Raw genomic sequence first — 16,179 nt, forward strand, 5'->3', positions numbered from 1 at the left:
AGAGTCTAACACAAGACCAAAACCAAGTGCAATCTAGACCGAGACAAAATCAGGACCAAGCAGCATCAAGAACAAGACAAGACTGAGACCAAGTGCTATCAAGATCGAGACGAGACCGAGACCAAGTGCCATCACGACCGAGAAAAGATCGAGACCAAGTGCCATCGAGACCGAGATAAGACCGAGACCAAGTGCCATCAAGACCGAGAAAAGATCGAGACCAAGCACCATCAAGACTGAGACAAGACCAAGACCATTTTCTTACTGGTTTTGCAGCGATATTGAACACCTCAAATCTGAGACAAGCCCTTAAGTCCAAGACAAGACCGAGACCAAGTGCTATCAAGACCGAGACAAGATTGAGACCAAGCACCATCAAGACCTAGACAAGACCAAGACCAAGCGCCATCAAGACCGAGGCCAGATCGAGACCAAAGGCGCTTGAGTCCGAAATGAGACCAAGACCATTTTCTTACTGGTTTTGCAGCGATACTGAACAGCCTCTGCACATTTACTGACTTATGATCGCACCTCGAATCTGAGACAAGACCTCAAGTACAAGACAAAACCGAGACCAAGCGGCATCAAGACTGAGACAAGATCGAGAACAAGCGGCATCAAGACCGAGACAAGATTGAGACTAAGCGCCATCAAGATCGAAACCAAGCGCCATTAAGACTGAGACAAGATCGAGACCAAGCACCATCAAGACCGAGACAAGATCGAGGCCAAGAGCCATCAAGACCGAGACAAGAACGAGACAAGAACAAGACCAAGCACCATCAAGATCGAGACAAGATCGAGACCAAATGCTCTTGAGTCTGAGACGAGAGTAAGACTGTAAAAAGTGGTCTCGAGGCCAATATCAAGACCAAGACCGGTCTCGAGTGCTACAACACTAGAAACAACATTATAACATCGATCAGAAAATAGCCTAATATGGTCATTTTAACTAACTAACAATATCTATATACATACACATTTACACATATACATTTCTTTAGCAGAGACAAACCCTTGCGTGCGTGTGTGTGAGTGGTTGGAGGTATTTTGTAACTGAAGAAAATGTGAAAGTCATCAAAGCTAAACAGCAAACAGATAAACATGAGGTGGATCCATAGAGCTGAGCGCGGCTGCATGTAAATGACGCCTCATGAAGGTTTGTCAATGCACAGCACGTTTCATATTACATATCTGAGCCCTGCTAATCTGAAAATATTGACTGAGCAGAAGATTTATGACACACGACAGACTAGATTTCTCACGGCTGATCATATCTTTAGGGGCCGTGCATTTGATTGGAAATTAAACAGACCATATGAAATTGAAAGCTTGGAGGTTTACATATCCATCACAATGGCTGCATCTTAGAATATATAAGTCTGAATAAAGACACAAAACGAGTGATCTTAAGTAGACATAGATCGGTATATTGATTCGCCAATCTTTTTTTTTTTTTTTCATTTTTAGCATATTGGCTCTCGGTCTTAAATCTCCAACACAGGCTGTTATTTAGTTTTGGTCAATCTACTGTCCAAAAAATTTCACACAAAGCTTTATTTTAACACAAAAATAACTGCACAAAACATGATTACGCAGCTCTCTTAAAGGTTTGTGGTAGAAAAGAGTAGTAAAAAAAAGAGTAGTAAATTTAAACTGTACAATTTGGAGAAAATACTGAAAGTCTGCCAAAATATTGTTGTAAAAATATCAGCAGAACTTGGTTTCTCTATATTCTAAACAATTGGTATGAGCTTTGACTATGAAATTACACATCTAGATGCTTTTTGTGATGGAGTGAAATACAATAACCAATAATTCAGGCAGATATAAGACAGTGTCCACCAGTGTCTGACCAGAACTGAAGAAGCAGCTTGGATGAGCTGCGATACGTATTCGACCAAATAAACCTGGCTGAGGTTATTTATTTATTTTCTATTATTATTAATTTTATTTGAAAACTACATACATCACATCAAATAGGAACCAAACAACATACAAGATACAAGACAGACATTCTGATTACAAAGATTACACACAAATAGCGACAAAGGTGACAGGGGCTGGTGACAGTGTGGACCTTATGTGTGTGTCTGTGTGTGTGCAAATGCGTGTGTGCATATGCATATGTGTGTGTGCATATGCGTGCGTGCGTGTGCATATGCGTGTGTGCGTGTGTGCATGTGTGTGCATATGTGTGTGTGCTCGCGTCTGTGAGTGTGTGCATATGCGGGTGTGCGCGTGTGCATGTGTGTGTGTGCTCGCGTCTGTGTGTGTGTGCATATGCGGGTGTGCACGTGTGTGTGCTTCTGCATGTGTGTGTGTATGTGTGTCTGTGCACGGGGGGATAAACAGGCTATTCGGATGATTTGGATTATTACTAGTTAACTTGAGTATTGAAAATAAGTTAAGTGTGTGTTGGAGCTTTGCCTTAGATCTCCACTCAAGCTGGAGTAGGCCGAGCCATGCCCATGCCCCCCATGGCGGGATGTGGGGACCACCTCCAAGGGCCCTGCATGCGACCACCCGCAGACCAGGTCAGCCAGCCCCTCAACGAACCACCTCCTGGTCTGAATGCTCCCCCTCACTGATACATATGTACATGTGCATACATTCACACACACACACATGCATGCACGCACCTGCCTGTACAGGAACATACACGCACATCCACATACACACAAGCCTGCACACACACTCACACATTCACACACATGAACCCACATTCATCCCTGGTTGACTTGTGATGCATTAAAAAAGTTGGGTGTGATGCATTAAAAGTATCATCATCTGTTTGTTCCTCTGCCTTCTGGGAGGAGACTGAGGAGCATTAAAGCTAGAACTTCTCGGCTGAAGTTCAGCTTCTTTCCTGAGGCTGTCAGACTTGTGAACAGTGCACATTGACTTCCTGCTTTGGTTGCCTCTCTCTCTATCTTGCCACGTTTTACTACTTGTTCATTGGAACTGCTAAATGTTGTTGTTTTAAATGTATTTATTTTTTTAACATTGCTTATTATTATTGTTTTTTTTGTTGTTTTTTTTATCTCTTTCTGGATCACTGGGCCTCAGGGAGCACATTTTGTTCTGTCATGTGTTTCTCTCGCATGTTTGAATGACAAAATAAAGAACCTTGAACCTTGATCAGGGAAGTGAGGAGCTTGGAGGTGGACCAGAGAGGGAAGCCAGCACAGAGGGGAGGCCCTGAGGGCTCTTCAATTATTTAAAGGATACATAACAGTTGCATTACATAGTTGGATCTCTTGTGTAATAAGTGTGTCAAGATTTGCTTCAATCAATAAATTAAGGAATTTGAAAGATTTAAGGAGTTTTACGGAAGTACACTGTTATGAGTTAATATCAGCTATTGACACACACTTGAAGGTGCATTGTGTGACTTTTCTAGAGGAGTGCTCCGTGGAGATGTTATTGTTTTGTTTTTGAATGTTTCACAGTATGGCATTAAACTTTTCTATCTTCATGGAGACGAAACCAGACCAAGTTACAAGTCAGACCTGTGGAGAAGCGACCCTGCTCACAGTCAGAATGCCTATTAAAGTCAATTAAAATCAAAGTATCAATATCAGAATCCAAATGGAAAAAGCTGCATTATGCACCTATATACTTCAAGTCCCTGCACAAGTTCGGAGTTTTATGGGGTATTGGTGAAGCTAAAGTGTGGTTAGAGGTTTAACTAATACTTGAAAAATGAAACTCTACACTGCTCGTAGATGGGGTCCTCACCCCAGTTCCCAACATTGAGTATGAATGATTGAATGAATGCCTGTGAATTTCTTCACATGTGCAAGACAGACAAAGGAATAGAAATTGGACCTGTCAGCCCATCCATGCATTTAAACATATCATACATGACATGTGAGTACGAGACATGGACTGGACAGGAAGACAGGTAGATTGATTGATTGTATTTAAATGACAAAAGCTATCAACTGTTCTTCCTGGAGACCTGTGTAGCATGTTTTGGGTTGATGGGGAAAACCAGAGCACCCAGAGAAATCCCATCACAGGGAGAAACATGCAAAGTCCACATAGAAAGGCCTGGAAACCTAGAACCTTCTCGCTATGAGGTGTGAGAGCTAGCCACTCAGTCACCGTGCCGCCTAGGGAGCAGAGAAAACAATACAGCATAACAGGAGGATAGGGGTAAGAGTGAAAAAAAGAGAACAGCCCCCAGACCATACTGCTTACAGGGGCATAGTCTGGGACCAGCACACACACACACACAGACACACACAAAACAAACAAACAAACAAAAAAACATCAACACATAAACAAATCACAGTACAGACATAACGACATAGGCAAGCAACAGTCCAGATCCTGCACCCACGTGGTGCTGAATACAACAGACCCACCCACCAGGCTGGGGGGGGGGTTAAAGCTGTGAAGGCATAGAGGAAGTGTGTGTGGAGGAGAGGGGCTCTAGAAACAAGGTGTCTGTTGTCAGAATATAGCCGGTGAGCTGCTCTGCACATGGTAATGTGGGTTACTTGTGTTTGGTGGTATACCACATTGTTTCTCAAAGACTGGTTACATTATCGGCTGCTACAGACCCTCAGGTGGGTCGAAAGAGATTTTTTTGGGTGGCCTTGTCACGATGTGCATGTAGGTCTGCAGTATATAGTTCTGACACTATTTCTCTGCTTATTCCTTTCATAATTACATATATATGTGAATTGGGATTTTCTGTGCTCACAAAAATGAAGACAAAGCACAGAAACAGACTGAATGCTGGACCTGATCTGCTGCTGCATCTCCTCCTGCATCTGGACTGACCACGCCACAAAAACACACACAGGCCCACCTATCTCATTAGAAATTTAGAAATGTTAAGACATGTTTTTGTATCATTTCTAATCTTGTAATTATTTTATTTTGTTCTAATATTGCTGCTTCAATTGAATGCTGAAAAGAAAAAGAAATGTTCTACATTTAATGTCCAAATAGGCGATTTATGGATCCTTTTATTGCTGCTTCAGTGACTGCTTTTCATTGTTTAAAATTTGAGTAATACCAATAGTTCAGAGACACGATCACTCAGTCAACAATAAAATCTCCTCATTAATGTTCAGTAATGGTCAAATCCATCTTTATTTGGTCATTTATGAATAATGTGTATTGACTTTGGTTTGGTTTGTGCCTTTTAAAATATGGGTCCCCAGACAAAAACGTTTTGGAAACACTGGTGTACAGAGAGGGTTACCTGCTCGAGGCATGGTGGTGTGTGGGGTACTCGTGTATACTGTTTATCAGAGAGGGTTACCTGCTCGGGACATGGTGGTGTGTGGGGTACTCGCGTGTGCTGGTGTACAGAGAGGGTTACCTGCTCGGGACACGGTGGTGTGTGGAGTACTCGCGTGTGCTGGTCTACAGAGAGGGTCACCTGCTCGGGACATGGTGGTGTGTGGGGTACTCGTGTGTGCTGGTGTACAGAGAGGGTTACCTGCTCGAGGCACGGTGGTGTGTGGGGTACTCGTGTGTGCTGGTGTACAGAGAGGGTTACCTGCTCGGGACATGGTGGTGTGTGGGGTACTCGTGTGTGCTGGTGTACAGAGAGGGTTACCTGCTCGGGACACGGTGGTGTGTGGGGTACTCGTGTGTGCTGGTGTACAGAGGGTTACCTGCTCGGGACACGGTGGTGTGTGGGGTACGTACTCGTGTGTGCTGGTGTACAGAGGGTTACCTGCTCGGGACATGGTGGTGTGTGGGGTACTCGTGTGTGCTGGTGTACAGAGAGGGTTACCTGCTCGGGACACGGTGGTGTGTGGGGTACTCGTGTGTGCTGGTGTACAGAGAGGGTTACCTGCTCGGGACACGGTAGCGGGCGTCGCTGTCCGCAGGTGGCTGATCTCGAACAGCAGTCTCATGGAGGGGTTGAGGGGGATGCGCTCATTACTGGCCAGTGTCAGCACCTGCCGGGACACACACATCACACACATCACACACGCTGAGCTCTCATTTGTACAGCAGCCTGTGGGAAAGAGCTGTGTGCTGACCACTCACACAGTCTAGACATGAGCACGCACAAAACACAAGTGGGCACTTGGAGGATAATTGTAACTGTATTATATAAATACATTTATATAACACATTTTCACCCAGAAAACTTAAAGCGAGGGTAATTTACTTCTACAGGGTATAACTGTGAACACATAACATATTCAGATCACCATGTTACCTTTTATTCTTTGAAAATGCTATAATATGCTTTAAAACTTTCATTTTTGTTTTTGACACTCTCTTTGCTCCTGCACTAAGTCGCTACCCCTTCACAGCATTATCACAACACTATCAGCGTGTATCCTTCTAATGCAGGGGTCTCCAACCTTTTTCCTGCGGTGAGCTCCTTCACAAAACAAAAATGCAGGAGAGCTACTCATTTTAGAGGCCGCAAAAAATTGAGCCGATTATAAGAAAGAGGGCGAGGTTTTGGGTACAGTTACATGCATGAAACATAAACCACTGTCCATTTATTGGTGCAAAAAGTTGGACTTTAGAATTTTTTTTATTATTTATTTAATTTATTTAAATTAATTATTAATTAATTATAAAAAAAGTAAAAAAAAAAAAATCCCTCTTTTCCTTATATTTATTTATTAATTTTATTAAATGTAATAATAATAATTATTATTAGTAGTAGTAGTAGTAGTAGTATAATATTTTGATTTATTTTTTTACAATGGGGATTGGATATTACAGTGGAGGAGGGTAATGGGGGGTCTAGGGAATAAAAAATGGTCACATTATATGATATCTGCTTCAAGGTGTGAAGGTGTTTGGAAATCCTTTGGTGAGCTTCTTGGAAAGGGATGGCGAGCTACTGGTAGCTTCCGAGCAATAGTTTGGAGACCCCTGTTCTAAAGAAACTACTGCACATCACATCAGGTTTGTCGAGTTGCTGTGTACAGTTTTGTATCATGTTTTCTGTATTTATCACATTGACGATGACTCAGAAATCAAGTACCCTCATTTGAAAAAATCCCCACTACACCACTGTTGTAGAAGGTTTGAATAGGCCAAAGTGAGATCAATAAATCACTCAAACATGCGTGGATAGCATCTAAAACCTCTTCAGGCATGTTTTTGGTGAGAGAACAATGTTATAACATGGTAGAAAGGTAAAAAAAATAAAAAATAAAAATACATTGCGTACTATTTACAACTGCTTACATTATAATGCACATTTGTAACCAGGTCTTTGGCATTTTTTGTCCTAACAACATAAAACTTTGGAATGCACACACTCGTACCATTGGGATGACACCCTCCGAATCTGAGATCAGTCGGATGAGTGATTCAAGAGTTATGAGCGGAACAGACAAACAAACCCAGACATCGGCAGACGTTTCTTGCATTAATAGATCGATGAACGCTCCCCCACTTTTAAGCTAAATCCTAAATGTTTTGGCAGCTGTATAAAAGTTGCATTGGTTCTGTTTGCACCTGATAGTCCCTATATACATATACATATACATATGCATATACATATACATATACAGGATGTCAACATGTTACACGTCAGCTCTCCGGAGAGGTGACCCCGCGCACAGTACCTATTGATTTTTCTTTCAATGTATTTTTAAAAAGACCTGTATTACATTATTAACCCCCTTACACCTTCACTTGAATCATTAAGATAATTTCAGCCGTGCAACTGCCAACGTCTACTCAACTAAAAGTAATGACACCCCCACCAGAAGACTCGTATAATTAGTTGCATAATTAGGGTAAAATCAAGAATGTAAAGAACTAGACTTTACATTGAAGAAAAGTCTCTATGGCTACGCTCAGACAGCAGGGCTTAACGCTCAATTCCGATTTTTTTGTGAAATCTGATGTTTTTGCGAGGTCGTTAACATTTCCAATTAAATGTGACTTGTATGTGATCTTCAGTGTGAACATTAAACGGCCCAAAAGTGTCCCACATGTGCACTGGAGACACAACGACATCAACCTCAGCGAGCGTGCTCTGTGTTGTCCAAACATGGACGCAGCATTGAGCACCTGGAGATTTTAAAGTTCCTCTCGTACCTGAGCCAGAACATGAACAACTTACTTGTTTTAAGGAGGAGACTGAGAAGGAGAAGGACGAGGTTTTTGGCCGTGGTGTTTTGTGGGACAGCAGCAGTGACGTCCGTTGAAAGGAACGTGTGGATGTGGAGACGTAGCCAAGAGTGGTGAGTGGTGATGTGCTTCACTTCAGTGACACGGAGTTCATTAACAATTTTCGCCTACTTCAGTGCAGAATAGTGACGTTTGTGGCTTGTTGATAACGTGTACGTCGAATGAATGTGTTTTGGCCGTTCAGACTGAAGTCACATGTCAAAAGATCAGATATGTATCGGTTTCAGGAGCACATATCCAAGTGTCCTGGGTCACATTTGAAAAAATCGGATCTGTGTGGTTCAGACTGTCATTAAAAGATTAGATACAGGAACATAGGGGCCAAAAAATCAGATTTGGGTCACTTCAGGCTGCAGTCTGAACGCAGCCTAAGACTAAACCAGGACAAAATCAGGACTAAATCAGAACTAAAACAGGATTTTCACAATTTTTGACTCATCTGATCCCCATCAACAGTAAAGAGGAGCATAAATTGTCAGTTGTTAAAGCAAAATACAGAAAACCGTGTTTGTGAATAATGATGAAGCAAAAAAATAAATTGAGCATCAGAAGTCCCTAAGGTTATAACCAACACAAGAGTCCACAATGTTTAACCCAACCCGGATGAAAAAATCGGATCTGTGTGGTTCAGACTGTCATTAAAAGATCAGATACAGGTCACATAGGGGCCAAAAAATCGGATTTGGGTCACTTCAGGCTGCAGTCTATGAACGCAGCCTATGTAACTTCTGCAGTGAGCGTCGTTGTTTTGGTTTAAAATGTTCTTATTAACCTGCTTTACATGATCCCTGTAGTTTTATTTCACTATTTTGTTGGTAAATCAGTTCCTATTCCTAACACTCTCCTCCAGATTGGCTCCAATAAGTGCCTCGTGAGCTTCATCTGACAGTCTGTGGAAATAACCGGTGTCGAGTGTACCACAGCGTTTCTGTTCTGGAGGACGCTGACCAAAAACAGCGATGTTGTTTGGATTCTCTTTGACTACATGATGTAAATGAAGCCGACCTCTGACAGCGCTCTGGATGCTGACACTGACGGTCTGCATGTGTCTCTGTGACAGGCCTTCACACAGATGCAGTCCCCAGCGCTATCCTCAGCCCTGTCGGTCCCTGTCGGTCCCTGTCAGTCCCTGTCGGTCCTGTCAGTCCTGAGGCGGAGGCACTGTTGATTTACTGCTGAATACCACAGTCAGACGCAGCGGTTAGTGTGAGTGACCACAGGGGTGACAGTTCTGTGTGGTTACAGGAGAGCTGAGGAGTTTATTGAATTACAGATGATGTTATCAAGATCATTATGCAACATTTGAAAATCTGATATATTGATCATTTAAAAAAATAAAAATCTAAAGACAAGCTCATTTGACATTTGGTTGTTTTTGAGCTTTTAGCCATGTTATAATACCTGGAGATGTATTTTGCATTATTTACACTTGTTTGATGAATCCTTATTTGGTTAGTCCTTAAAATTGTGTTGGATTTCCCTGTTTTGTGACGTCATAGGTACACACTGCACTGCTTTAAATCCATAAGGCTGGTTTACAGTGTTGGGGAGTAACAGATTACATGTACCGGCGTTACGTAATCAGAGTACAAATTATGAGTAACTGTATTCAGTTACAGTTACTGTTTCAGTGAGTGATAAATGGATTACAGTTACTTTGTTGAAATAAATGGAATAATTGGTGGTATTTTCCTGTTTTCACATTTTGGACTAAACCAGGACTAAAACCACGACTAAACCAAGACTAAAACCAGGACTAAACCAAAACTAAACCAGGACTAAACCAAAACTAAACCAGGACTAAACCAAAACTAAACCAGGACGAAAACCAGGACTAAAACCAGGACTAAACCAAAACTAAACCAGGACTAAACCAAACTAAAACCAGGACTAAAACCAGGACTAAACCAGGACTAAACCAGGACTAAAACCAGGACTAAACCAGGACTAAAACCAGGACTAAAACCAGGAGTAAACCAGGACTAAAACCAGGAATAAACTAGGATTAAAACCAGGACTAAACCAAAACTAAACCAGGACTAATCCCAGGACTAAACCAGGATTAAAACCAGGACTAAAACCAGGACTAAACCAAAACTAAACCAAAACTAAACCAGGACTAAACCCAGGACTAAACCAGGTATAAAAGCAGGACTAAACCAGTGTTGGAAAGTCCCAACACTGTTGGTTTATTGACGAATAACAAAGCTCCAGACTAACAGTTTGACTTGGGTGCACCGGTGCGTCTAAGATTTTCATTTTGGTGCATCAGAACATGATTTGGGTGGACCAAAACCTGCTGTATATTTGACTGATTCATTCAAACATACACAGACTGAAAAGGTGTCGGCTGAAGCTTGAGTTTATTCTGCCTTTAACCTTTATTCCTTTGTCAGAGCGTCATCTTGACACCAGTTCATCTTCATAAATACAACAAGAGGAAACAAACAAATCAGAAACAAAACAATAAAGTACTACAACACAAACTAAGTCTCATAATTCATGTATCTGTCCAGAGTTAAACATTTAAACTTCTTTATAAAATGGAAGAGAGTATTTAAGTTGTTGTGATATTATATTGTTTTTAAATTGCCAATGGAACACAGGCTCTAGACTTCCAGAAGACAAAGCAAGAGTTTAGAGCACAGGTGTCAAACATAAAGCCCGGGGGCCAGATTCGGCCCTCCAAGACCTTTAATCTGGCTCTCGGCTGAATTTCTACTAAAATATTTTAACTATATTTTCTATTAAAATCTTGTTAATTTTCTGTGGTGTTTATCACAGCAGCGTCTCCAGCGTCTCTGTACGTGGCCCCTCCCACCAGAGCAGCACAAATGAAGACTTGTCTCTTTCCAAACGCTCTTAAAGGACGATCGTTTTGACTGTTGACCGTGACACCCTCATCAACAAAATGTCCAACATGAGAAAAGTGGAGCCGAGTGCAGGAATTTTACAACAAAAATTGACTTATTCCTATTTGCACAAGTTCATGTTAAAACATTGTTTTGAAATTGCATTTTTTTTTTGTTTCAGGTTGTTCATCATAATATAATTTTTTTTTTTTTTAAGAGTTTATCAATTAAAAAAGATTTCTGTAATAGATTTGTGTTTCTCTGCACAAATATTTGAATTTATTGTTATTTTTGGGGTTAATATGACATGAGTTTTCTGATCCGGCCCCTTTGGGATCAAAGTAGCTTGGATACGGCCGCCGGACCAAAATTTGTTTGACACTGGTTTAGAGAATTGTTAGGATTATATTTCCGTGTGGCAAATTAGTGTTTTAAATATTCTGTATAAATGTATATTATATTGTTATGCAGAGCTTTTTCTATAATAAAAATAAATAAATACATACATACATAAAAAAATAAGTTAATTAATTAATTAATTAAATTCTTCTTCACTAATTAACCAGTAGCTTTTTTTTATTTATTTATTCTTATTTTTTCCCATAAAGTTGAAAAATTGATAACAAATTTAGTTCCAAAACCATGTGCTGTGTGGTAACTGCTGAGCTCCATTCCAGAGCTGAAATGATCCAAATGATTCTAGTGAAGGTGTGTGGAGTCTAAATCCACAGACTTTGTGTGTTAAAAATGTGTGAATGAAACAAAACACAACTCCAGCTCTGTGTGTGATGAGGAAACAGAACAGATCAGAAAAAAACGTGTGATATTGTCTCTTTCATGATCACAGTCACAGTCACCAGGTTGAATCGTTTTGGACTTTCCACAGCTTGGTTTCTTATTGTTCTGAGTTTGTTCGGTGCCAGTGGTCAGTGTGGTCAGTGTGGTCAGAGTGGTCAGTGCGGTCATTGTGGTCAGTGCGGTCAGAGTGGTTGTACCTTGTTGTCGTCCATGACCGTGTTGAGGGACTCGATCCACATGGGGTCTATGTCTCCATCCAGAACCATCCACTTGGGCCCAGTGTGGCTGATGTTGGCCAGGTCCCTCATGATGCTGGAGAACAGGCCTGTAAAGAGGGTCTGTGTGAGCACAACGCGAGTGACAAGTTTCTCAACTGTCAGAAAAACTCAAAAGACATTAGAGCAGCCAAATCTACTTTTCAGAGCTTTTAACCATGTTACAGTTGTTTCCCCTCATCATTTACTCATCCAAAGTATTTGGAGTGATTTGTGCATATTTGGGCAATCTTTTACCATGTCTCCAGTACACGTCCACTGCTCTGTCTTTACTTCAGTGAAGTCAGCTTCCATTGGGCAACACCGTGTTCTGACACAGAAGTCAGCTGATTTCTTTTATTAAGAGGTTTTAGATGAATACTTTGTAATGTAATTTTAAATGTCTAAATTATAACTTTATGGTCCACATGTGCCATAGGATATAACTTTAAAGTAGGGAGCAGACAATAAGCAAAAATATGGTTTATTATGATAAAAAAGGTAGAAAATATTAGTGGGATATTTTATATAATCACAATTGTTTCACCCACAGACAGTATAAAGAAGTGGATTAAGCAGTGTGACGTCACTCACAGGTTTCTATATTAGGAATTTATTTATGGATAAAATAGTGAAATAGAAACGGATAGAAAAGGATCTATATCTCCACACATGCAGACAGTGAGTAGGGGCTCAGAATCCAGTGTCCCACCTTGTGATGTCATGTAGTGGTAATTTTCAATTAAAGGGCTATAGCTTTTACTTTTGATTCTGTAGAGACTGACAATTCTAGGGCAGAAATCATTAAAATGTCAATCACACCATTACTTATGTACCAGTTTAAACAAACTTATAAAGACGACTGAGAAACTGAACACAAATGCCCCCAAAAAGACAATCATATTTTGCAGATTACAAGCTGCAAGTATTGAAATCTGCAGCTGAAAACAGTAATTAAGCAGCAGAAAGGAAGTTTGGAGTGAGAGAGAAATTTGTTGGATGGATCGACAAAGCCTGGACTTCAGTAACAACCAAAATCATCCTGGCCAGAATAATTCTAACTGGAACTGATGCTGAGTCTGATGACAGCGACACAGAAGAGGAAGCGACATTCTGTTTACCTCCGGAGGTCGAGGCCGAGTTGTTCAGAAGTGACACCGAGGATGAAGAATTGAATGGATTTAGTGATTTGGAGTGAGATGGAGAGTTTGGTAAACTTGTTCTGTATAGTTTATCTGAAGAACTGTTCATATGTGACGTTAACAGTCTGTTGTTCTCTCTTCTATTGTTTTTACTACAACTTGACTTTCAACAGGAAATGTCAGTCCCTGGTCTATGATTTTATCAAATAAATTTCCCCCAAAAATTGCAACTTATATATGTTATTTTTTTCTTCATTATGCATTTTTTGGCTGGTGCAACTTATACTTCAGAGCGACTTATTGTCCCAAAAATATGGTAAATGAAACAATGTGATGAGGAAACAACATTATAACATGGTACAGTAAAAATGTATTTGTTTCTTTTAAAACAGTGACCTATCACAGATTGTCATGTGCATTATACTGATTACCTGGTATCATCGGCTGCGTACCGTGTATCTCAGTGAATTATGAGGGGCCCTGTGATGCTCAGCCCTGCTCCAGTGTACTGTTGTAGTCTGGAGTACTCACTGTTGTAGTCTGGAGTACTCACTGTTGTAGTCTGGAGTACTCACCATCCTTCCACTCGCGGGTGGCCGGGTTGATGATGCCGAACAGCTCATCGTTGGTGACCGCTTTGGGGTTGAGGTCCGTCCACACCGGTCTGCGCTTCATGTTCTGGTAGGTTCTCTGCAGAGCTCGCAGGACCTGGCTCTTCCCTGTGCCCGCGTTCCCAATGACGAACACCGAGTGACGGACGGCCAAGAGCTCCTCCAGCTGAACCACCTACAACACATCACCACAACACTAACTCATGACAGACTTCAACACAACAACCCGAGGCACTGGTGAGAAGACAGGCTTCAAAAAAACATCTTTGCCTAAAATATTCAAGAGGGTAATTACACTTCTATGGAGTATTAACTGTTAACATGTCACATATTGACATCACCGTGTTACTTTTTATTGTTTCGAAAATGCTGCATTCACCAATAACAACATATTAACATGTTTTCAAAATTTCACTTTCATTTTTGACACTCCCTCCCTTTTCTCCCCACACAAAGTTACTCCCCGTTCAGAGCGCTGTCACAACAGTCAGTGTGAATCCCGCTAATGAAACTCCAGCACGTCACATCAGGTTTGTCAAGTTGCTGTTACAAATGTTTCTGTATTTATGGAGAATCGTCACGTGGAAGCATGGCTGGCATGCACAGAATTGTACAGAGTCTTACAGCTAACATTAAGGGGGGTTCGAAGAGGGGCCGGTGTTCTGTGGTGATGGGCTGCCCTGTCGAAATGAGCTCCCAGAAGCCTAAATCAACAGTGATGTTGATTGATTCACTTTACCCAGTCGAAATAAGCGACCTTACGTTTTTCGGTTTACAGTTGTATAGATCCAATAAAGGTCACCTCCTCAGTTTGACAACATATTTCTTTGGATTAGAGAAGAGGGTTTGATGCTGTTTGCTCACGGTGATCAGGCTTTATATCTTAGTTATGTTGGGGTGACCATATTTCCGTTTGTGAAAACCCGGACACCTTGGCGGATTTTTTTTTTTTGTGCAATTTTGCATGCTTTTTTTTTTTTTTTTTTTTTTTACAGTTTATGAACGTGTATTGTGTATTACAGGCGGGTAGTATTTGCACCCAGGTGGGTCAGGACCAAACCAGGTCTAAACCAGGTCTAATCTTGGACTTAAGAGAGAGAACACCGAGCAGTTTGTCCGTAAAGCGCGATAGGGGAATTGCCGCGTTTACATCCGTGAGGTGCGGAGCTGAGCCGGTCCTTTCTCCTGCATCACCTCTGAGCCCGTCCTGACAGTGAGTCCTGTTTCACTTCTGGTTTAGTTATAGTTTAGTCCTGTTTTAGTCGTGGTTCAGTTGTGGATTAGTCCTCCTCTTCAGTCCTGGAATCAGTCCTGGTTTAGTCTTAGTTCAGTCCATGGCGTAGGCAGCGCAAAAGTTTGATATAATCCCTGGCTAACAGGCAGGTGCAGTCCTGTACTGGCAGGTGCAGTCCTGTACTGGCAGGTGCAGTCCTGTACTGGCAGGTGCGGTCCTGTACTGCGCAGGTGCAGTGTTGTACTGGGGGTCTCCAAAAATGGACCCGTGCGGGACTCTGCGCTGTTGGGCTCCATTATGGAATAAATGAATCTTCAGTTTGTTACATAAAGAAGATGGAAAATAACAAAAGGATGACAGCAGCAACAAGTTTTAAGAAGGAAGTAAAAAGGGTTGCACCTGTCCTGTCTGAGAAAAGTGTATAAAGTTTGTGCTGAGGGGTTTTACAGCCTTAACACAGATAGAATAATTGTAAAATATGAAGTTGACTACTTTGTGGATTTCACCTATCGCAGGTTATTTTTAGAACATAACCCCCACGATGAACGAGGGACACTGTCCTCTCACCTCCAACCTGTGCACATGACCTCCCACTTGTCCCGACCGAGACGGAAAACAGAGAAGTACAAGTCTTTGTTAAATGCGCATTTGTGCTTCATCATGTTGCAGACTGACCAACTGTTTGTGTCTCGCTCCTTCTGAGTCACAGACGCTACGAGAGACGCTCAGTTTAATGCCCCCAATGAACGGTACTGAAAACCCGGACATTTGCATCACTTTATAAAAAAAAAAAAACCCGGACGCCCAGGACAGGATGCCAAATAAGGACATGTCCGGGGAAAAACGGACGTTTGGTCACCCTAAGTTATGTCAAATTTCATCTCATTTATATGAATCTGCACAGTTCATTTTCGTATTCTGCTATCAAATAAAAGGAGCACAGATCCATAGGACAATTTAACCGTCGAATAATGCTCCCACTGTACAATCAACATTATTCACTCAATTAGATGAATTTGGGCAGAACTCATTTTCACAGGCCTATATCTTTTGTAAGATGGCTCCCACTATAGAAGAGAATGAAATCACTGGAAACACTGAACTCTTTAGATTAAATAAATATCATAGGATATCCGATACAATGTG

At 41.4% G+C, this 16,179-nt stretch overlaps 1 protein-coding gene across 2 annotated transcripts in view; it reads right to left on the reverse strand.

Annotated features, from left to right (window-relative positions):
- The window catches only part of LOC110154053 (dynein axonemal heavy chain 9), a 567,616-nt gene that overhangs the window by 420,757 nt on the left and 130,680 nt on the right, over positions 1-16,179 (reverse strand). For both annotated transcript variants that reach the window (XM_020917987.2, XM_055150409.1), the window contains exons 38-40: positions 13,764-13,974; positions 11,990-12,117; positions 5,822-5,930 (exon numbers count right to left, since the gene is read on the reverse strand). In XM_020917987.2, coding sequence (XP_020773646.2) covers positions 5,822-5,930; positions 11,990-12,117; positions 13,764-13,974 — 448 coding nt within the window. The remainder of the gene's footprint in view (positions 1-5,821; positions 5,931-11,989; positions 12,118-13,763; positions 13,975-16,179) is intronic.

The sequence above is a fragment of the Boleophthalmus pectinirostris genome, unplaced genomic scaffold (assembly GCF_026225935.1).
Source record: "Boleophthalmus pectinirostris isolate CB_2022bp ecotype Guang Dong unplaced genomic scaffold, ASM2622593v1 HiC_scaffold_14, whole genome shotgun sequence".
NCBI classification, from domain to species: domain Eukaryota; kingdom Metazoa; phylum Chordata; class Actinopteri; order Gobiiformes; family Gobiidae; genus Boleophthalmus; species Boleophthalmus pectinirostris.